The sequence below is a fragment of the Pseudophryne corroboree genome, chromosome 5, assembly GCF_028390025.1.
Source record: "Pseudophryne corroboree isolate aPseCor3 chromosome 5, aPseCor3.hap2, whole genome shotgun sequence".
NCBI lineage: Eukaryota > Metazoa > Chordata > Amphibia > Anura > Myobatrachidae > Pseudophryne > Pseudophryne corroboree.
The window spans coordinates 459,383,402-459,407,023 of NC_086448.1; the positions used below are offsets into that span (position 1 = coordinate 459,383,402).

Genomic DNA, 23,622 nt, shown 5'->3' on the forward strand with positions numbered 1-23,622 from the left:
ACGCGGGAGTGTCTGTAGAAACGGGGGAGTGTCTGGGCGAACGCTGGGTGTGTTTGTGACATCAAACCAGGAACGAAACTGACTGAACTGATCGCAGTGGCAGAGTAAGTCTGGAGCTACTCAGAAACTGCTAAGAATTTTCTATCCGCAAATCTGCTAATCTTTCGTTCGCAATTCTGCTAAGCTAAGATACACTCCCAGAGGGCGGCGGCTTAGCGCGTGCAGTGCTGCTAAAAGCAGCTAGCGAGCGAACAACTCGGAATGAGGGCCAATGTGCATTATCTCCCCTCACTTGCAGTCTCCAGTCACAATGAAACTCGCCAATGGTTTATAGGGAGCAAGGAGAGTTGACTTTTCCATCCAGTTTCTGTTCTCCGGGGCCTACTATGTTTGTTTCTGGTACAGTAAGAAGTCTCACCAAAATCCTTGTAACTTCCTGTGGGGATGCAGGGGAAGAGGACACACCCCTGGGAAGATAAGACACACCCCTTCCCAACTATATCTCTGCACAACAAGAAATAAGATTATTATTGTACACCCATTTGTAAATTGGCTAATAAAGTGATTTCAATGCTAAGAATCTAAGTTAAATCTTTTGGAGCTCAAGCCTTTTAGCCAAACTACACCTGCATCTACACACTCTCTGGCACGCTGTCGCCATGGGGCATATCCAATTAGCCATGGGGTTTACTGTGTAGAGAAAGCTCCAAGATTTAACACCCGGATGTATTCAATTATTCTGCATTTTCCCCACGAGGGAAAACCCATTGTTTATCTAGTCAACAGGCATCAGGTCGACATTCATCATGTCTACTTGAATGATATATCGACATGATGAACTGTCGGCAAACCATCCCTTGTAGTCTAATGATAAATTACCTTCTCCTGGCTGCAGCAGCAGCTCCACTATTTTCTTGTGGGTCCTGGCGGAGCTGTGACAGTCACTTCTGGCGCAGACCTGTGATGCTGCAGTGTTTCATGAGTATTTCTACCCCTAAACCTAATCCCCAAACCCCCCCTATAGGCACCTAAGAGTCGGCATCCCCAGAATGTTGACATTTCACATGGCAACATTTCAGATGTCAACATTGTGAACCTGTTTAAGGATATTAACCTAGTGCCTGTCGACAGTTTGAATCATGTCGACATTGTGATGTATTAAACCCCAGAGGGTGCATTTTCCGTGTATTTTTCTTGCAGCTCCTTAGGCTGCCCCTTATTCACATAGTGCCACACAGCAGTGCATAGTGGTGCCTCTTGTTCACATTGTGCCACACAGGAGTGTCCCTTTTTCACATTTTACCACACAGGGGTGCCCCTTATTCGCATAATGCTACACAGTAGTGCTTCTTATTCACATTATGCCGCACAGTAGTGCCCCTTATTCAAATTATGCCTCACAGTGGTGCCCCTTATTCACATTAAGCAACAGTAGTGCTCCTTATCCATGTTATGCCACAGTAGTACACCTTATTCATTTTATGATACACAATAGTGCACCTTATTTATGGTATACTACACAGTTCTGCCCCTTATTCACATTTTTCCGCAGTGGTGCACCGTATTTACATTATGCAACACAGTAGTTCCCCTTATTTACATTATGCTACACAATAGTGCCCCTTATCCACATTATGCATCAGTAATGCCCTTGACTCACTGATTCATCTTCTTTACCCCTGATAAACCACTGCCCCCTTTTTCCACTTTCCCTACCTTTGGGTTCCTGGGAAAGGAAACGTGGCTCTCCATTGCTTGACAGTGGCCATTTTTTAGTAGCAGTGACCCTCTGTTCGTAGCCTGCTATGGGGACAAACATTTTTGATAGCTCATGCTAGTCAGCTAGATTTCTCTTGGCTGGAAAGGGGGCTATTCTTGCTACAGCATAGATCAGCCAGGGTGCAAGCGACCCTGGATCATTAAAATTGTACTGGCCCAGGGGGCAGATGGTATCCACCCTGCTCCCGGTCAGATACCAGCATGGAGTCAATGCCTATATCAATGAACTATGGAACTAAGGAGGTGTAAAGAAGCCAATAATGAATCCTAGAAAACTCTTTGTGGGGAGGAGAGAAAAACTTGACTTCCTTGGAGGTTGGGTTCCGAAATCTCCAAACGTCAATCAGGGGTATTTATTCACATATAAAATTAACATTGACCTTATACCCATGGGGTATATAAGATGCTGGAGATTTTCTATCCAACATATTGGAGGCTACCATATTGAAATCACCACCGAGCATAATATGTGAATCAGCATAGGGATACAGCTTATTAATAATATCCAGGACTTGTAATATGTTTTAGGAGCATAAATAATTCCAATTATATACCTATGGCTCTCAGAGGTGGTGTACAAGATAAGGAAATGTCCAGCTTTACCTGTCGTAGTGTTTTGCACCTCAGCCCTGAAGTGTTGCGAGTAAAACTAGCAACACCTCTGGACTTTGACTTAAAGGAGGGGTATGCCAAACCCTGACAGAGCATATTCAGTTTATCATGCCCAGCATCACTGAGGTGAGTCTCCTCTAAAAGGGAGATATCAGCACGAGATTTGTTTAAATATGTAAGACCTCTGTCATTATACAGTAAGTACTAAACCAATGATGGATCAACATAAAGTTCAGTTATGTTTTTTGAAAATAGACATAAACATCAACATAACAGAAGGGATATTCTTATCTCAGTTAATCAGTAGAAATAAGTCCGCTGGTGTTGTAAAGTCTTTGTATTCTTTTCCATCATAAATACATATGCAAGCTGGGAAAAGTAAAGCAAATTTATGGTGAACCCTTACCAACTTGTTAAAATTGGGAACCATTTCACATCTAACAGAATAATCATCTTATGTTGAAAATGAAGTCATCAGAACATTACAGCTCTAGGTCTGGAATCCAAACCATCTCTCACTGGACCAAACCTGTGTTACGATTCCTGTACTCCAGACTGGAGAAGATCTTATGGCAGAGATCTGAGTACAGGAATGAAATACAGGTTGTGGGAGCTGGAGAGCCTAGTAACCCCTGGCGCCCTAACTCCGTTGTCTCGCCCGTGTTATCAGAAATCCCCTGCGAGACTATGGTTGCTTGAGCCCATGGCAGCCGCGTTCGAAGGGCGGATTATGTCTGCCCAACCCCGATGCCCCCGCAGGTCTTAATGGGAGACAAGGGGAAGTCCGAGACAGGGAGATAACAAGGGGCCCTCTGACTAAGCAACCAAGCCAGGGGTTACAAGCTAACTTAACTAAATCAAAAGGTATGTGCGGACTAGCCGCCAGGGAAAAGGACAACCAAGGATCCACGGATCCGACACTCCTATCCGGCACCGCTGGACACCAGAGTGGATCTTGTGGAAGCGGAATCCTCCGCAAAGCTCCAGAACTCAAAATAAACACAATAATAAATAGTAGCGGACAAGCCGCAACACACGGCTGCGCCGCGACTCACGAACACCACCAGATGTTAAAGGTGCTCGGTCAGACTCCAGGAACAGATGGTAACTTCCGAGTACTGGATCACTGAGAACAGGAACAAACGAACAGACCGGGACTGGGAACTCTCTCTGCAGCAGAATCAGGCAAACAGGAAGCTATCACCGGCGTCTGTGAGGAGTCCTGGGAGTGCTTTTAACAGAGAGTCTTCCAATCAGCTGTTTGGAGGCTGATTGGATTAAATGCCATGCAGCTGACAAGCTGCATGGCCAGGGAAACAGATGAGTGATAATTACAACATGCCGTGCAGCTGCATGCTACACAGCCAGGAAACCAGTGATGATATAAACTTAGACCCAGCAACGGGGAACACGATCCGACAGTGGCGTCCCCGTTGCTAGGCGCCGGCCGCACTGACGAGCGGACCCTCGGCGCCTAACAGTACCCCCCCCCTTGAGGAGGGGTCAAGGAACCCCTAAATCCGGGTTTCTGAGGAAATTCTTGAAAAAATGCCCTTTTGAGCCTTGGGGCATGAAGGTCCTCATCTAGGACCCACGACCTTTCCTCAGGACCATAACCTTTCCAATGCACCAAAAAATAAAGCCGACCCCGGGACAGCTTGGAATCGAGAACCTTCTCAACCACGAACTCCTGCTGACCCTGTACATTAACTGGTGATCTCCCCTGAGGTTTTTTACGAGGAAATCTGCTAGATGAAACATATGGTTTGAGCAAAGAGCAATGGAAGGTATTTCCGATTCGTAACGTTTTTGGTAGCTGTAACCGGAAAGCAACTGGATTGACTTTTTTGATAATGAGAAATGGTCCAATAAATTTAGGACCCAATCTGGCTGAGGTTTGTCGAAGTTTGATATTGCGAGTCGACAGCCACACCCTGTCTCCTACTCTAAAAGTGCACGGCCGCCGGAACCTGTCCGAAAAATCTTTTTCCTTGAAAGCTGCTTTTCTGAGAGCTATGTGCACTTTTTTCCAAATAAGTTTAAGATGAGAGGTCAGGGCCAGAGAGGAGACAGAGGAATGTTGGAAAAATGAATTAGCTCTGGGGTGGAAACCAAAAACTGCAAAAAATGGAGACACATTGGTGGAGGAATGACAGGCATTATTATAAGCAAACTCTGCCAATGGAAGAAACTCAGACCAGTCATTTTGGAGTTTGGCCGAGTACAAACGCAAATATTGTTTTAAGGATTGGTTCACTCGCTCAGTCTGTCCATTTGATTGTGGATGATAACCGGAGGTTAATGATAATTTCATTTTTAACGAAGCACAAAAAGACTTCCAAAACTGTGCAATGAATTGTGGACCCCTGTCAGAAACAATATCAGTGGGTAACCCATGGAGTCTGAAAACATGACGGAGGAACAAGACTGCCAATCCCTGGGCAGATGGCAATCGGGGAAGACCAATAAAATGAGCCATCTTACTAAAACGGTCCACTACCACCCATATGACTGTGCATCCAGCTGACAGAGGGAGATCCACCACAAAATCCATGGAGATATGCGACCATGGTCTAAGAGGAACATTCAATGGCATAAGTTGACCAATAGGCAAAGAACGGGGAACTTTATGCTGTGCACAGACCTGACACGAAAAAACAAACTCTTTAATGTCTTTAGAAAGACCAGGCCACCACACTGAGCGGGATACCAATTCAAAAGTTTTAGCGACTCCCAGATGCCCTGCAACTTTGCTATCATGAAATTCCTCCAAAACAGTTGCTCTCAAAAACTCAGGAACAAAAAGACGACCAGCAGGAGTATTTCCCGGAGCTTGATGTTGAAGCAGCTTCAATTGAGAAAAAACATCCTGTGTGAGACCTGCCTGAATGACTGAAGGCGGAAGTATGAGAGTAACAGGACTGTTGTCTTGAGCGGGAAGAAAACTGCGTGAGAGGGCATCTGCCTTGGTATTCTTGGAACCAGGTCTGAAGGTGATAATGAATTTGAAACGAGTGAAAAATAAAGCCCAACGAGCCTGTCGGGCATTCAGTCGCTTAGCTGATTCAATGTATTGAAGATTTTTGTGATCTGTCAAAACAGAAATGGTATGGGTCGCTCCTTCAAGCCAATGTCTCCACTCCTCAAAAGCCCATTTAATAGCCAGCAACTCCCGATTACCAACATCGTAGTTGGATTCAGCAGATGAGAATTTCCTGGACATAAAGGCACAAGGATGTAACTCAAGGGAATCTGGATCCTTCTGAGAAAGGATAGCCCCTACACCAACCTCCGAGGCATCTACCTCAACGATGAAAGGCAATTCTGGGTTGGGATGTCTAAGGACAGGGGCTGAGACAAAGGCTTGTTTCAAGGCCTGAAAAGATACTTTAGCTTCACATGACCAATTGGTAGGATCTGCTCCCTTCTTAGTGAGTGCCACAATGGGAGCAACTATGTCAGAGAAAGAGTGAATAAACCTTCTGTAGTAGTTCGCAAACCCTAAAAAGCGCTGAATTGCTTTTAAGTTGGTGGGTTGCGCCCAACTCAGGATGGCTTGGAGCTTCTTAGGTTCCATTCGGAATCCCCGAGGGGAAATAATGTACCCTAAAAAGGATACCTCCGTGACGTGAAATTCACACTTCTCCGGTTTGGCATACAAGTGATTTTCACGTAATTTCTTAAGTACCTGACGCACCTGGGTAACATGTTGTTCTATAGAGTCAGAATAAATCAAAATGTCGTCTAAATAGACCACAACGAATCTTCCCAGAAACTCACGGAGCACATCATTTATGAGATCCTGAAAGACTGCCGGAGCGTTAGATAGGCCGAAAGGCATGACCAGATACTCATAGTGACCTGATTGAGTACTGAATGCTGTTTTCCACTCATCCCCCGATCTGATTCTAATGAGATTATATGCTCCTCTCAAGTCAATCTTGGAAAAAATAACAGCCGAACGTAGCTGATCAAAGAGGACAGAGATCAGAGGCAGAGGGTAAGTATTCTTTACTGAGATTTTATTCAGGGCTCGAAAGTCAATGCAGGGTCTGAGGGAACCATCCTTCTTCTCTACGAAGAAAAAACCTGCACTTAAAGGGGATTTAGATGGCCTGATAAACCCTTTCTCAAGACTTTCTTTCACATACTCATTCATGGCCACAGTTTCAGGACCAGACAATGCATATAACCTTCCTTTAGGCAACGTGGCACCAGGAATTAACTCAATGGTACAATCATAAGGCCTATGGGGAGGCAAAATATCCGCATTGCCCTTGGAAAACACATCCAAAAAATCTTGGTACTCTCCAGGAATATGTGCGGACCTGGCAGCAGCTACTCGGATAGGAAGTGTAATACATTCTTTATCACAGATGGTACTCCATTGTAGAATCTCCCCAGACTGCCAATCTATGATGGGATTATGAAAGGCCAGCCAAGGGTGACCCAGAACCACAGGAACTGCTGGACAATGGGTAAGAAAAAACTCAATCTTTTCAGAATGTAGAGCTCCCACCGAGAGCAAAACAGGAGGTGTACATAGAGAAATAACCCCATTGGATAAGGGACTCCCATCTAAACCATGCATGGTGATACACCTACTTAAGGTTAACTGAGGAATACCTAAGGCCTTGGCCCATGTTAAGTCCATAAAGTTTCCTGCAGCTCCACTGTCCACAAAAGCAGAGACTGAGGAACAGAGGCTGTCATAAGAAACTTTAGCAGGAACCAATAGTGAATTATTTGAGGAGATGAGCTGTAGACCAAAGTGAACCCCCTCACTATTCACTTGGTCAGGAAGTTTCCCGACTTGTTTGGGCAACTACGGGCAAAATGTCCCTTACCTCCGCAGTACAAACACAGACCAGAATTTTGCCTCCTGGTTCTTTCTTCCGGAGACAATTTGGAGAGACCAATCTGCATAGGCTCCTCCATGTCTATCGGAACGGAAGAAACACAGGGAAAAGAAACTACAGATGCCCCTTTCTCAGTCCTCCGCTCTCTGAGCCGACGATCTATTTTAATAGAGAGCTCCATGAGTTTATCAAGGTTCTCAGGAGCGGGATACTGAAGGAGGCTGTCTTTTATAGATTCAGATAAGCCGAGGCGAAACTGACTGCGCAGGGCAGGATCATTCCAGCCACAGTCGTTCGACCAACGGCGAAACTCCGTACAATAATTCTCTGCAGGATTCCTACCCTGTCTTAGAGCACGCAACTGACTTTCTGCGGATGCCTCTCTATCAGGGTCGTCATACAATAGCCCTAAAGATTTCAAAAAAGCGTCTACAGACGATAAGGCCGGATCGTCTGTCTTTAAACCAAAAGCCCAGGTCTGAGGATCCCCCTGTAGCAGAGAAATTATAATTCCAACCCGCTGAGCCTCCGTACCTGAGGAAACTGGTCTTAAACGAAAATACAGTTTACAAGACTCTTTAAAATTAAAAAACTGTTTTCTATCCCCAGAAAAACGGTCAGGCAGATGCATTTTTGGTTCAGGGATGACCCTCGGGGAAGTCCGTAACAGATCTTCCTGTGAGCTCACCCGGAGGGACAGATCCTGAACCATCTGGGTAAGTTCCTGAATCTGACTAACCAAAAACTGGCCAGGATTTGGCCCAACACCGGTGGGATTCATGAGGCCGACAAATTTCTCCCTACTGGATAAGTGAAAAAATTAACTCCTGTTGAAATTTTTTCTTTTGTCTGGCCGGTGATAATGTTACGATTCCTGTACTCCAGACTGGAGAAGATCTTATGGCAGAGATCTGAGTACAGGAATGAAATACAGGTTGTGGGAGCTGGAGAGCCTAGTAACCCCTGGCGCCCTAACTCCGTTGTCTCGCCCGTGTTATCAGAAATCCCCTGCGAGACTATGGTTGCTTGAGCCCATGGCAGCCGCGTTCGAAGGGCGGATTATGTCTGCCCAACCCCGATGCCCCCGCAGGTCTTAATGGGAGACAAGGGGAAGTCCGAGACAGGGAGATAACAAGGGGCCCTCTGACTAAGCAACCAAGCCAGGGGTTACAAGCTAACTTAACTAAATCAAAAGGTATGTGCGGACTAGCCGCCAGGGAAAAGGACAACCAAGGATCCACGGATCCGACACTCCTATCCGGCACCGCTGGACACCAGAGTGGATCTTGTGGAAGCGGAATCCTCCGCAAAGCTCCAGAACTCAAAATAAACACAATAATAAATAGTAGCGGACAAGCCGCAACACACGGCTGCGCCGCGACTCACGAACACCACCAGATGTTAAAGGTGCTCGGTCAGGCTCCAGGAACAGATGGTAACTTCCGAGTACTGGATCACTGAGAACAGGAACAAACGAACAGACCGGGACTGGGAACTCTCTCTGCAGCAGAATCAGGCAAACAGGAAGCTATCACCGGCGTCTGTGAGGAGTCCTGGGAGTGCTTTTAACAGAGAGTCTTCCAATCAGCTGTTTGGAGGCTGATTGGATTAAATGCCATGCAGCTGACAAGCTGCATGGCCAGGGAAACAGATGAGTGATAATTACAACATGCCGTGCAGCTGCATGCTACACAGCCAGGAAACCAGTGATGATATAAACTTAGACCCAGCAACGGGGAACACGATCCGACAGTGGCGTCCCCGTTGCTAGGCGCCGGCCGCACTGATGAGCGGACCCTCGGCGCCTAACAACCTGTGTGCCCTAAATATTTGTAAGCTCACTTGCCACTCCAAACACAACAGGAAGGTCTTTTCAAGGGTCAAGTAGAGGAGCGCCTTTAATAAATTCTGGGAGGTCCATAAGATGTAAATTGGTGCGACCACTTTGTTCATCATCTGAATTTGGGATTTGTGCATTTAGTGACCAATTCCTTATGGTCAGAAATTTATTGAATATTTTTTGTAATCTGATTTGCATTGTTGGCCATCTGTTTACATGGTTGAGTAAATTGATCCATCATACAGGCTACAAAGCTTGGGCTTGCATAAGGAGCTCCATGGTCTCCTTTGTGGCAGGAACAGCAGTGGATGAAGTGATAGATGGAGACTGCAGTTCCATAATACTGCCGCAAAAAGTACCCACAGCTGCTACTGTAGAGACTGAATTGGATACCTCCCCATTTATTTCCCAGCCAGAGGAGGACTGTAATACTCAGTGTTTGTTAGCTTTCTAGCACTGAGGTTTCAATTTAGCCAAGGTAGAGGAGAAGGTTTGGGGAGACTTTTTCAGCACAGGTATTGAGTAATAGCACAGTAATAGTTAAACAGAAAACCAAAACAATATGGACAGTCAACATACAGTACTAGCAGAAAGCAAAAAAAAATCCTTGAATCAATAATATCACATGTAGAGATAACAGAGCAGATTACATGGTGAAATCTGGAGTTTTAATCAAATATAGTGTAAAGAGTCACCTGTCTTAGGGTCCAACAAAGGACAGCAGCATTATAAATAGTGGACTCCACAACAGTGGATGAGGGACAGCAGGGCAAGTAGCTTACATAGCAGGAGTTGCTGGAGGATGAGATCTGGCAGACAAGATGGCAGCTATCACAAGCATGCAAGCAAGCTTTGTGGCGACCTTGGTTGAGATGCAGGACTAATGTGCTTTCAGTCAAATGGAGAACTGACCAGCAGTGTCTCCTTGAGGATCCAGAGAGAGACAAACTCACTGTGTGACTGAGCAGTATGAAGGCGTTGTGGTGTGACTCTGAAGGCTGGGATTCTCAAAGGCAGATCAGACATCCAATCCACAAGAAAGGGTGGAATGGAAATGACCAAGCTGGAAAGAAAGGTGTCGAATGGAAGTTTGGAGCTGGCTATGCAGGATCTTTTCTCCAGGCGTCCGACTCAGTCAGCGTGCAAGCCACGCCCCTGGGGATTGGATTTTACAACTGTGCGCTTTTGTTGGCAACCAGAATTTTAGAGGTGGCTTTTATTTATTATAAACATGGGTGGCAAAGCTTTTTATTTCAGAAATCTCGGTGCCCTAAATCCTATCTTTGAGATACACACCATGCTGGTATACGCACCTTCCGTGCTAAAAGTCATTTGATGGAGACGGTTATTCACTTATGTTGAACATTTTAGTTGCCATTAAATGCCATGCATACTGTACAACAGCTGATTTCTAATTGTTTTTTTCCACATCATGGTATGAACTAAGAATTGTTGACCGTGATTCGGTCTTATCCTGCACAGCACTATATACATGGTCTGTCTATTTGTCATGACTGATGTACTGTATGTACTATTTTTGTATTATTTGTATCGTGCATTGTTGACATTGCTCATTCTGTTTTAATATGCTGCAGAACTAATAAAATATGTTTGGGGAGAAAACTGTTTTCATTCAATATAACATATACTTTAATGTTAGAATTAGTAATAGTTTTGTTGCATTATTTTGAGTAAACAATAAAGCTTCTTTTCTAGTGGGCAGCGTTTTACAGTTGTAAGGACCGGGGAGAAAGAAACCGGATGTGCAAGCTGGTGTTTTCTGATGACGCCAAGGAGAATAAACTGTATGAAGCTTTGAAATTCATCATGTTGTACTTGGTAATAGAAGCATATGAGAATAGGAACACTGACCAACATTTTACACGCTTCTTCCACTTTCTGTTTTCACGAGACACATCAGCAGATCCTCTGAGCTACATGATGAACCATTTGAATTCAGTGGGCGATACTGTGGGTGTGGAGCAGGTACTGTACATTTGTAGGGCAGTATTTTCAGTGTCTTTACATTGACTCAGGGCTGTTGCAAGAAAGTATCATACCCATGATGAGTCCAAAATTCTGTTTTACTTATTATGGTTAATTATTATTATTATTTAACTCAGTTTCTTTGTTTTCTTTTCTGGTTAAGTAAGATTGAGGGAAGTGGAAACTAAGAATGGGAAAAAAAAAATCTAAGTACAGCAAACAGTGGGGTCTATTTACTAAGCCTTGGATGGAGGTAAAGTGGACGGAGATAAAGTATAAGCCAGACAGCTTCTACAGATGAGCCATGCTCATCAATGCCGCAATGCGTACAGATAGATCCACGCTAATCATGGCTCCGTCTGAGAGGCGGGCCTGCCGGGAATGAATGGGGCGTGCATGCACCCCATTCACTTTCAATGGGAATGTCTCTGTATGCTCAGCGGAGGGACGAGGCGCAGGCGCACCTAGACACGCTACTTGTGCCAGCCTGCGATGCAGCCATGCTCAATGAGCATGGCTCCATCTGTACGTACATGCGCACACATTACGGCATAGTGTGAATGTGCTGCTCTGCAACTGGCCGCCGCGGGTGTTTGCACCATAGGTTTTAATGGGTGTGTGTGCGTATGTACACAGTAGCGAACACAGTCGTACCATCACTGCACGTATCGCGTCAACAGTGAGCATGGCTACATCTGTAACTGTCATTTCTCTAACGTCCTAGTGGATGCTGGGAACTCCGAAAGGACCATGGGGAATAGCGGGCTCCGAAGGAGGCTGGGCACTCTAGAAAGATTTAGGACTACCTGGTGTGCACTGGCTCCTCCCACTATGACCCTCCTCCAAGCCTCAGTTAGATTTTGTGCCCGGCCGAGGTTGGATGCACACTAGGGGCTCTCCTGAGCCCTTAGAAAGAAAGTATAGATTTAGGTTTATTATTTTCAGTGAGACCTGCTGGCAACAGGCTCACTGCAGCGAGGGACTAAGGGGAGAAGAAGCGAACTCGCCTGCTTGCAGCCGGATTGGGCTTCTTAGGCTACTGGACACCATTAGCTCCAGAGGGATCGACCGCAGGCCCAGCCTTGATGTTCGGTCCCGGAGCCGCGCCGCCGTCCCCCTTACAGAGCCAGAAGCAAGAAGATGGTCCGGAAAATCGGCGGCATGAAGACATCAGTCTTCACCAAGGTAGCGCACAGCACTGCAGCTGTGCGCCATTGCTCCTCTCACACTTCACACTCCGGTCACTGAGGGTGCAGGGCGCTGGGGCGGGGGGGCGCCCTGAGGCAGCAATAAAAACACCTTGGCTGGCAAAAATACCTCAATATATAGCCCCAGGGGCTATATATGAGGTAAATACCCCTGCCAGAATCCAGAAAAAAGCGGGAGAATAGGCCGCGGAAAAGGGGCGGAGCTATCTCCCTCAGCACACTGGGCGCCATTTTTCCCTCACAGTTCCGCTGGAAGGAAGCTCCCTGGCTCTCCCCTGCAGACTACTCTACAGAAAAGGGTAAAAAAGAGAGAGGGGGGGCATTTAATTTGGCGCAGTATATAGTTTATATTAAAAAGCAGCTATAAGGGACATAACTCAGTTAGTCCCTGCCTTATATAGCGCTCTGGTGTGTGCTGGCATACTCTCACTCTGTCCCCCCAAAGGGCTTTTGTGGGTCCTGTCCTCTATATTGAGCATTCCCTGTGTGTGTGGAGTGTGTCGGTACGGCTGTGTCGACATGTTTGATGAGGATAATGAGGTGGAGGCGGAGCAAAACGCCCGCTATCTCAGATGGCACAAGTAGATGTCGACACGGATACTGACACCAGTGTCGACGACGAGGAGTCAAATTTAATGCCCATGAAGGCCATTCACTGCATGATTGAGGCAATGAAAGAGGTGTTAAATATCTCTGATTTACATCCAGGTACCACAAAAAAGGGTATTATGTTTGGGGAGAAAAAACTACCTGTAGTTTTCCCCCCGTCAGATGAATTAAATGAAGTGTGTGAAGAAGCGTGGGCTTCCCCTGATAAGAAATTGGTAATTCCTAAGAAGGTACTAATGGCGTTCCCTTTCCCGCCAGAGGATAGGTTACGTTGGGAAACACCTCCTAGAGTGGATAAAGCGCTCACACGTTTGTCTAAAAAGGTGGCACTACCGTCTCAGGATACGGCCGCCCTTAAGGAACCTGCTGATAGAAAGCAGGAGGCGATCCTGAAGTCTGTATATACACACTCAGGCATTATACTTAGACCAGCTATTGCGTCAGCATGGATGTGCAGTGCTGCCGCTGCGTGGTCGGATAAACTGTCAGAAAATATTGACCAAGTCCGCCGCATGACGGTGGGGCTCCACAGGCGGAGCTAGGTACGGTGGGGGCCCGCCTCATGAAGTTCAGCGATCAGTGGGCTCGCTCACAGGTGGATCCCTGGATCCTTCAAATAGTATCTCAGGGGTACAAGCTGGAATTCGAGGCGGCTCCACCCCACCGGTTCCTAAAATCTGCCTTGCCGATTGCTCCCTCAGACAGGGAGGCGGTGCTAGCAGCGATTCACAAGCTGTATTCCCAGCAGGTGATAATCAAGGTACCCCTACTTCAACAAGGCCGGGGTTACTATTCCACACTATTTGTGGTGCCGAAACCGGACGGTTCGGTGAGACCCATTTTAAAATTGAAATCCTTGAACACATACATAAAAAAATTCAAGTTCAAGATGGAATCGTTCAGGGCGGTTATTGCAAGCCTGGAGGAGGGGGATTACAGGGTATCCCTGGACATCAAGGATGCTTACCTGCATGTCCCCATTTACCATCCTCACCAGGCGTACCTCAGATTTGTGGTACAGGATTGCCATTACCAATTCCAGACGCTGCCGTTTGGACTCTCCACGGCACCGAGGGTATTTACCAAGGTTATGGCGGAAATGATGATACTCCTTCGAAAAAAGGGAGTTTTAATTATCCCATACTTGGACGATCTCCTAATAAAGGCACGATCCAAGGAACAGTTGTTAGTGGGCGTAGCACTATCTCAGGAAGTGCTGCGCCAGCACGGCTGGATTCTGAATATCCCAAAGTCACAGCTGGTCCCGACGACACGTCTAATGTTCCTGGGAATGATTCTGGACACAGTCCAGAAAAAAGTGTTTCTCCCGGAGGAGAAAGCCAGGGAGTTGTCTTCTCTAGTCAGAGACCTCCTAAAACCAAAACAGGTATCGGTGCATCACTGCACGCGGGTCCTGGGAAAGATGGTAGCTTCTTACGAAGCAATTCCATTCGGCAGGTTCCATGCCAGGATTTTTCAGTGGGACCTGTTGGACAAGTGGTCCGGATCGCATCTTCAGATGCATCGCTTGATAACCCTGTCCCCAAGAACCAGGGTGTCTCTTCTGTGGTGGCTGCAGAGTGCTCATCTTTTGGAGGGCCGCAGATTCGGCATACAGGACTGGGTCCTGGTGACCACGGATGCCAGCCTACGAGGCTGGGGGGCAGTCACAAAGGGAAGAAACTTCCAAGGACTATGGTCAAGTCAGGAGACTTCCCTTCACATAAATATTCTGGAACTAAGGGCCATTTACAATGCCCTAAATCAAGCAAAATCCCTGCTCCTACACCAGCCGGTGCTGATCCAGTCAGACAACATCACGGCAGTCGCCCATGTGAATCGACAGGGCGGCACAAGAAGCAGGATGGCAATGGCAGAAGCCACAAGGATTCTCCGATGGGCGGAAAATCATGTACTAGCACTGTCAGCAGTGTTCATCCCGGGAGTGGACAACTGGGAAGCAGACTTTCTCAGCAGGCACGACCTCCACCCGGGAGAGTGGGGACTTCATCCAGAAGTCTCCAAATGATTGTAAATCAGTGGGGTCGTCCACAGGTGGACATGATGGCGTCCCGCCTAAACAAAAAACTAGAGAGGTATTGCGCCAGGTCAAGAGACCCTCAGGCGATAGCTGTGGACACTCCAGTGACACCGTGGGTGTACCAGTCAGTTTATGTGTTCCCTCCTCTACCTCTCATACCAAAGGTATTGAGAATAATAAGAAAGCGAGGTGTAAACACAATTCTCGTGGTTCCGGATTGGCCAAGAAGAGCGTGGTACCCGGAACTTCAAGAGATGATCTCAGAGGACCCGTGGTCTCTGCCGCTCAGACAAGACCTGCTACAGCAGGGGCCCTGTCTGTTCCAAGACTTACCGCGGCTGCGTTTGACGGCATGGCGGTTGAACGCCGGATCCTGAAGGAAAAGGGCATTCCGGAGGAAGTCATTCCTACGCTTATTAAAGCTAGAAAAGAGGTTACAGCAAATCATTATCACCGCATATGGCGGAAGTATGTTGCATGGTGTGAGGCCGAAAAGGCCCCAACAGAGGAATTTCAACTAGGTCGATTTCTGCATTTCCTGCAAGCAGGAGTTAATATGGGCCTAAAACTAGGCTCCATTAAAGTACAGATCTCGGCTCTGTCGATTTTCTTTCAAAAAGAACTAGCTTCAGTACCTGAAGTTCAAACATTTGTGAAAGGAGTGCTGCATATTCAGCCCCCATTTGTGCCTCCTGTGGCATCTTGGGATCTCAACGTGATGTTGAGTTTCTTAAAATCACATTGGTTTGAGCCACTAAAAACCGTGGATCTGAAATATCTCACGTGGAAAGTGGTCATGTTATTGGCTTTGGCTTCAGCCAGGCGTGTGTCAGAATTGGCGGCTTTATCATGTAAAAGCCCTTATCTGATTTTCCATATGGATAGGGCAGAATTGAGGACTCGTCCCCAATTTCTCCCAAAGGTGGTGTCAGCGTTTCACCTGAACCAGCCTATTGTGGTGCCTGCGACTACTAGGGACTTGGAGGACTCCAAGTTGCTAGACGTTGTCAGGGCCCTGAAAATATATGTTTCCAGGACGGCTGGAGTCAGAAAATCTGACTAGCTGTTTATCCTGTATGCACCCAACAAGCTGGGTGCTCCTGCTTCTAAGCAGACTATTGCTCGCTGGATTTGTAGTACAATTCAGCTTGCTCATTCTGTGGCAGGCCTGCCACAGCCAAAATCTGTAAATGGCCATTCCACTAGGAAGGTGGGCTCATCTTGGGCGGCTGCCCGAGGGGTCTCGGCTTTACAACTTTGCCGAGCAGCTACTTGGTCAGGGGCAAACACGTTTGCAAAATTCTACAAAATTGGATACCCTGGCTGAGGAGGACCTGGAGTTCTCTCATTCGGTGCTGCAGAGTCATCCGCACTCTCCCGCCCGTTTGGGAGCTTTGGTATAATCCCCATGGTCCTTTCGGAGTTCCCAGCATCCACTAGGACGTTAGAGAAAATAAGAATTTACTCACCGGTAATTCTATTTCTCGTAGTCCGTAGTGGATGCTGGGCGCCCATCCCAAGTGCGGTTTATCTGCAATACTTGTACATAGTTATTGTTAACTAAATCAGGTTATTGTTGAGCCATCTGTTGAGAGGCTCAGTTGTTTCATACTGTTAACTGGGATTCATATCACGAGTTGTACGGTGTGATTGGTGTGGCTATTATGAGTCTTACCCGGGATTCAAAATCCTTCCTTATTGTGTACGCTCGTCCGGGCACAGTGTCCTAACTGAGGCTTGGAGGAGGGTCATAGTGGGAGGAGCCAGTGCACACCAGGTAGTCCTAAATCTTTCTAGAGTGCCCAGCCTCCTTCGGAGCCCGCTATTCCCCATGGTCCTTTCGGAGTTCCCAGCATCCACTACGGACTACGAGAAATAGAATTACCGGTGAGTAAATTCTTATTTTTTCAAACCCAGCCTCTGTGACATGGCAGGTAGGAGCTGATTGGCTGGTACTTTATCTCCGTCCACTTTTATCTCCATCCAAGGCTTGGTAAATAGACAGGTATAAAATGAAGCACTGCCTGACTCAGGATTTAATTAAAAATTAAATACTGAGTCAGGCAGCGCTTCATTTTATATCTGTCTATTGCTTTTGTACATACTTTGGGGTGGTCAGTAACCTCATAGTGAAGCTGCAGCCTTAAATCAGGATCCACAAATACTGCGGGACTTCTATTGTCAGCTCCCAAGAGATTTTTCTTATTATTTTTTACTTAGTAAATAGGGGTGTAGTATGTGTTGCCGGTGGTCGGGCTCCCGGTGACCAGCATACCGGTGCCAGAATCCCGACCGCCGGCATACCGACAGCTGGGCGTGCGCAAATTAGCCCCTTGTGGGCTCGCTGTGCTCCGCGCCACGCTATCTATTCTCCCGCCAGGGGGGTCGTGGACCCCCAAGAGGGAGAAGAACTGTCGGTATGCCGGTGGTCAGGATTCCGGCGGCGGTATGCTGGTCGCCGGGAGCCCGACCGTCGGCAAAGTGAAGACCATCCAGTAAATAGAACCCTGTCACAGTGTGCTGAACAAGGGGTTCGGTATATTATCTTGACGTTTATAATGTTGACATGAGAATGTGGGCATTGTCATTATGTTGACTTTGAACGTGTTGATATGTTCATAATGTCAACATTCACCATGTCAACACTGATTAAATGTTGACATGGTCAGAATGTCAACACTGTTTTTAAAGTAGCTCTAACCCCGACAAATAACCCTAACCTCTAAACTCAAGCCTAACATTGACATTTTGAAAAAGTCAACATTTTCCTGGTGCTGACATTTATGATTTTGCCAGTGTTAACATACTGACAGCTTACCCTGAGCAAGAAAACCTATGCAGCAGGTGAAAAGCGAATAACAGACTATGCAATCAGAAAACTGACGACAAGCATTACATACAGGGAATATAGGCCCTCATTCCGAGTTGTACGCTAGCTGCCGTTGTTCGCTGCGTAGCGATCATTTAAAAAAACGGCAAAACTACGCATGCGTATGGGCCGCAATGTGCATGCGTGGCGTACGGGTACAAAGAGCATAGTTGTTTAGCACTGCTTCTAGCGACGATTCCATTCGCACAGCCAATCACAAGGAGTTTGACAGGAAGTGGGAGTTTATGGGTGTCAACTGACCGTTTTCTGAGAGTGTTTGGAAAAACGCAGGCGTGTCCAGTTGTTTGCAGGGCGGGTATCTGACGTCAATTCCTGGGACCTTCGTCGCAGCAATCATCGCACAGAATAAGTAACTACAGGGCTGGTCTTGTTTTGCACAAAATGTTTTTGTACCTCTCAGCTGCACAGGCGATCGCACTCTTGCAAAGCGAAAATACACTCCCCCTTGGGCGGCGACTACGCGTTTGCACGACTGCTAAAAGTAGCTAGCGTGTGATCAACTCGGAATGAGGGCCATAGTCTGCGTTTCAATGTGTATTCATCAATCTAAAATCCTAAAATAATGACACCAACAGCCACCACTAAAGAATATTGTGCACAGTTATGAACATGTACACTTTGCATGAGACCCGGTGTTCAGTTTGTGAATTTGGATGCACATGGCTCCTTAGCCATTGTTTGTGATTGAAGGCTATTTGTACACTATTACCCTGGTACCCACTGGTTCAGGTTTCAGCAATCGAGTCTATCCAAACTGTTCACAGACTTCATAAAACCGTAAAAATCTTGTTCTTTTGCAAAACTAAACTTTAGTTAATCTTCCCCAAATTCTTTTTTTTATCTATTACAGTATAAAAAACAAGAAAATGCCTTATTAGTTGGTAAGGGAAAGTTACAGACCATTTTCTTCCTAAAACCTCAATACAGTATCTGAGTGGGACGTATTCTGAAAACCTGCGTTATAATGTATACCTTTCTTCTTCCTGAACAAACCCAACATTTTTTTGTGTCTGAACATTGCTTTTAAAAATTCAAAGGTTATTGCTATTTGTATGCTACCTTGCCATTTATATATGCAAATATATAGGTAATTTAGCTAGTAAATCAATATAATAATAGAGTTTGGTCTGTTCCTCTCCGTCATGCACAGTGAGAGTGAGGGGCAGTACTGAGGTAGATCAGGAGAAGACAGGCGGACCGTTAAGTATAGTGGGGAGGGAACAGATAGGGGACATGGAGGAGCCTGAAGTGACCTGACTTAAGCAGCTGGATTTATTTTATTAGTTTAGAATAATGTAATCTTTCCTTTGGATATATTTATTATTATTATTATTATTTATTAACTACTTTATGACTGTTTTATCTTTATTTTTAGGTTGAAATGTGCTTGGTGGGCTATGCTCTTGAACTTAGGATAAAAGTGTTCCAGTTGAGTAAAATGAATACTGAAGACTTTGAAAGGATTTATCCTGAGGATTACAAACGAGACTGGCATGAAATTATCTTAATGACTGATGACAATCGACACTATAACATACCAATCATATCCAAATAATTCATTTATCACAGAGGGCTAGATGCATCATCGCTTTGAGAGTGATAAAATGGAGAAAGAAAAAGTGCCAACCAATCAGGGCCTAACTGCCATGTCACAGGCTGTGTTTGAAAAATGACAGTTAGGAGGTGATTGGCTGGCACTTTTTCACTGTCCATTTTATCAATTTCCAAGCAATGATGCATCTGGCCCAAAGTCTCCAAAGATTCATTTTTTATTTAATTTTATTTATGTTATAGACTATTGGGAAAAGGTTAACTTATTTTAGTTGACTTGCCTTAGAATGTCCATAATGCAGAATTTACTCAAAAAGTGCACTATGATTTGTTGGAATGCCAAATCAAAGATGGGTCATAAAAAAATTGCAAATCACAGGACTCTGTATCTGGACAGGCATATTTGCAGTACATAAAGTAATGCATGTAAATAGAGCATACAATGTAAATAATATTTTAAGACTTTAGTGGAGTAGGCTTGTGTCAGAGGATTTATACTATTAAGTGTTAAAAAAAAAAACTTGGAAAATAATTTAATAGCCCTAAACTAGAGCATTTGTTTGGTGGAACTGTACTAATGAAAACATTATACAGGTTGAGTATCCCTATCCAAAATTCAAAATCCCACATTTTTGGGTCCCCTACTGAGATAATGACACACAAATATATGATAGATATATATATATATATATATATATATATATATATATATATACACACACAGTGGTGGCCAAAATTGTGGACACTTTTTGAAATTTTAATGTTTTTCAACTTCAAATGCTTCTAAAAACTGTTACACTACATGCAGTGCAATGATTCATATCAAATGTAAGGGAATGCAATGCTGAATTCAACACAATTAACAAAGGTCAAATATTTGCATTACAGGGGAAGTTATGCAGTGAAAACAACACTTAGGGTGAAAATCCCTATGTACTTATGATGTCACTGTCCTACCAGTATTTCAAGACAGCAGCACAGCGATGTGGCATTAAGCCAACCAATGTTTGGAGCTGTTCCTTCTTTATTATGTGGTGCCATGAGACAATTATAGCCTCAATTAATTCTCTTTTATTGGACAGATGCCTCAGATGTACCAGTTTTTTCAAACGGAACCACAAATGTTCTATGGGGTTCAGGTCTGAGCGGTTTCCTGGCCATCCCAGCACCTGTAGGTCATTCTCCGTGAACCACTGTTTGCACATCCATGCAGTGTGACACGGAGCTGAATCCTGCTGGGGAAAAAATGGGGCATTATCTGGAAAAAGATCCCTGATAGAAGGTAGAAGTTTTCATTGTTGGATGGATTCAATGTACTTTCTGCTGTTCAGTGTGCCATCTATGACATAAAGCAGCCTACAGCATCTGCTGTCATAAATGCCCAGATCATATCACTTGTAGGATATTTAGTTGTCGTTTGAATGCAATCTGGATGTACCTCTTCCCCCATGCGACGTCTCACATATTTTCTCCCATCACTACCAAATAGCGATATCTTAGTTTCGTCACTCCATATCACTTGTTTCCACTGACCTTCTGTCCATGCAATGTGTTCTTTTGCCCACTGTATTCGTTTCTGCCGCTGCTTTCTATTCAGGAATTGCCTTTTTCGGGGAATACTACCTCCGTTAGTCTTCTCCGACCCATTCTGGTACTGACAAAAACACCAGTTGCACTCAGTTCACTGCTAATGGCCGCAGATGACATCAATCTGTTCCTGACGCAAATTAGTTTTATTCCATCATCAACAGCTGTTGTGCACTTTTTCCGGGCTTTTCCTTCTTTGTTTTGTATAGATTGTGTTTTCTGATAGCGTATACAAAACTTTCGTACTCCTGATGTTGTCACATTCCCACCAACTTCTCTCGCAATTGCTGCATACAAAAGACCATTTTCACGTGACACCACAATCCTGGATCTCTTCCTGGGTGACCAGTCACCACTTTGCATGAACAACATTGTTGTATTTATTTTTTACACTGTCAATAGCACTAAACAATACACACAAACATCCAACCATAATTGCACTTCAGTAACCAACTTTATTCTGCGAAATGAAACAGCCAAACTGACCTTTCCCGCCTTTGAACATGACCTTGCACCTGCTCATAAACGTATATACAAAAGGGGCAGAAGAAACTCTCTTTTTCTGGGGGCACTCTTACAGTTATAAAATGTAACTTTTATTACTGTACTTTAAAAACAATGGGGGTAATTCCAAGTTGATCGCAGCAGGAAATTTTTTAGCAGTTAGCCAAAACCATGTGCAGTGCAGGGGGGGGCAGATTTAACATGTGCAGAGAGAGTTAGATTTGGGTGTGGTGTGTTCAATCTGCAATCTAAATTGCAGTGTAAAAATAAAGCAGCCAGTATTTACCCTGCACAGAAACAAAATAACCCACCCAAATATAACTCTCTCTGCAAATGTTATATCTGCCCCCCCTGCAGTGCACATGGTTTTGCCCAATTGCTAACAAAATTCCTGCTGCGATCAACTTGGAATTACCCCCTATGAGTATTGTGAAACTGTTGCTGTAGTGTTGCATATTCAGATGCACAATTGCTCACTTTTGAGGCCATACTCTGACAGATTTCGCACATCATGGGGCTGGTGCAAGTTTGGATGTTGCGAATGATGGTCTAAAGATGGACCAAGCAGTATTTCATGGAAATGTACAGTCTTATGGGGGTAATTCTGAGTTGATCGCAGCAGCTAGTTTGTTAGCAGTTGGGCAAAACCATGTGCACTGCAGGGGAGGCAGATATAACATTTGCAGAGAGAGTTAGATTTGGGTGGGGTGAGTTCAATCTGCAATCTAAATTGCAGTGTAAAAATAAAGCAGCCAGTATTTACCCTGCACAGAAACAAAATAACCCACCCAAATCTAACTCTCTCTGCACATGTTATATCTGCCTCCCCTGCAGTGCACATGGTTTTGCCCAACTGCTAACAAAATTCCTGCTGCGATCAACTTGGAATTACCCTCTATGAGTATTGTGAAAGTGTTGCTGTAGTGTTGCATATTCAGATGCACAATTGCTCACTTTTGAGGCCATACTCTGACAGATTTCGCACATCATGGGGCTGGTGCAAGTTTGGATGTTGCGAATGATGGTCTAAAGATGGACCAAGCAGTATTTCAGTGTCTTAGGATGCTCAAAGTGAGCTTCTCAGCCCTTGCAAATTCAAGTGCATTGATGTACACCAGGGAAGGGCTTGTAGTGGTGTGAGCAAAAAGATGCAGACATGACTGCGGCAAAAGACTCACGGATGCCGCTGCATCCAACTCAGAATCAGCCCCATTTGTAACATATTATATGGATCTGCTCAGCATACCGGTGTTGGAGAAGCCAGCAGTCTAAATACTGATGCAGACACTGGAAAACCAGATCCAGACATAGTATACAATACCGGTGCCGAAATCCCGATTGCCAGCATCCTGGGGGTAAGTATTCCAGGGTGGTTCAGGGTCAGGCTGTGGGGGGGTGGGGAGGTTAGGTTTAGGCTGCGGGGGGGGGGGGGGGGTTAGGGTTAGACTGCAGGGAGGGAGGGTTAGGGACTAAGTAGAGGGGGTTATGGATAGGCAGTAAGGGGGGGAAGGTTAGCATAACCCTAGCGTTAGGCTTCAGGTAGGGTTAGGCACTAAGGGAGAAGAGTTAGGGTTAGACTGCAGGGAGCAAGGGTTAGGGTTACGCTCCAGGGGGAGGGGTTAGGGTCAGACTGCGGAAAGGGAGGGGTAGGGAGTTAGGGTGCATTACTTACCTACCAGGTTTCGAGATCCTGTGTGTTGGGATGCTGCTGTTGGTATTCTGACCACCGGTATCCCAAGCGCTGTGATCCCGATACCATCTTCATATTATATTGACTCTACATGGTACAGTAACTCCAAATATATAATATATATTGTATTTCACCTTGCTGTAAATTGTTGCAATTGTGTTGTTCACATTGCTGAAAATATTTCATGAATTTCTTGTTGCATTGCTTTTACATTTTTTGTAAACATTTTGCATAATTTGTACATATTAAACAATTGCACCAAAAGTGTCTTTGTATGATGCTATGGTATTTTGGTATATGTGGAAAACCATAGCAATCTGCTGTAATAAGACAGACTATTAAAGGTTAAGTTCAGCTTTATATGATGATTGTAATAAAGCTAATATTTAAACTAGAAATATATGTTATTATTTTGGTGACTAAAGAAATACCTTCTGGGCAGAGCTGGAGTCTCCTGCATTGGCTT

General features: G+C 45.2%; 1 protein-coding gene across 1 annotated transcript in view; it reads left to right on the top strand.

The window, feature by feature from the left end:
- Positions 1-22,124, top strand: part of OTULINL (OTU deubiquitinase with linear linkage specificity like) — a 180,780-nt gene extending 158,656 nt beyond the window's left edge. Inside the window, exons 7-8 of the mRNA XM_063922942.1 lie at positions 10,807-11,076; positions 19,200-22,124. Of these exons, the coding sequence (XP_063779012.1) occupies positions 10,807-11,076; positions 19,200-19,379 (450 nt within the window). The 3' untranslated portion in view covers positions 19,380-22,124. The remainder of the gene's footprint in view (positions 1-10,806; positions 11,077-19,199) is intronic.
- The last annotated feature ends 1,498 nt before the right edge of the window (positions 22,125-23,622 follow it).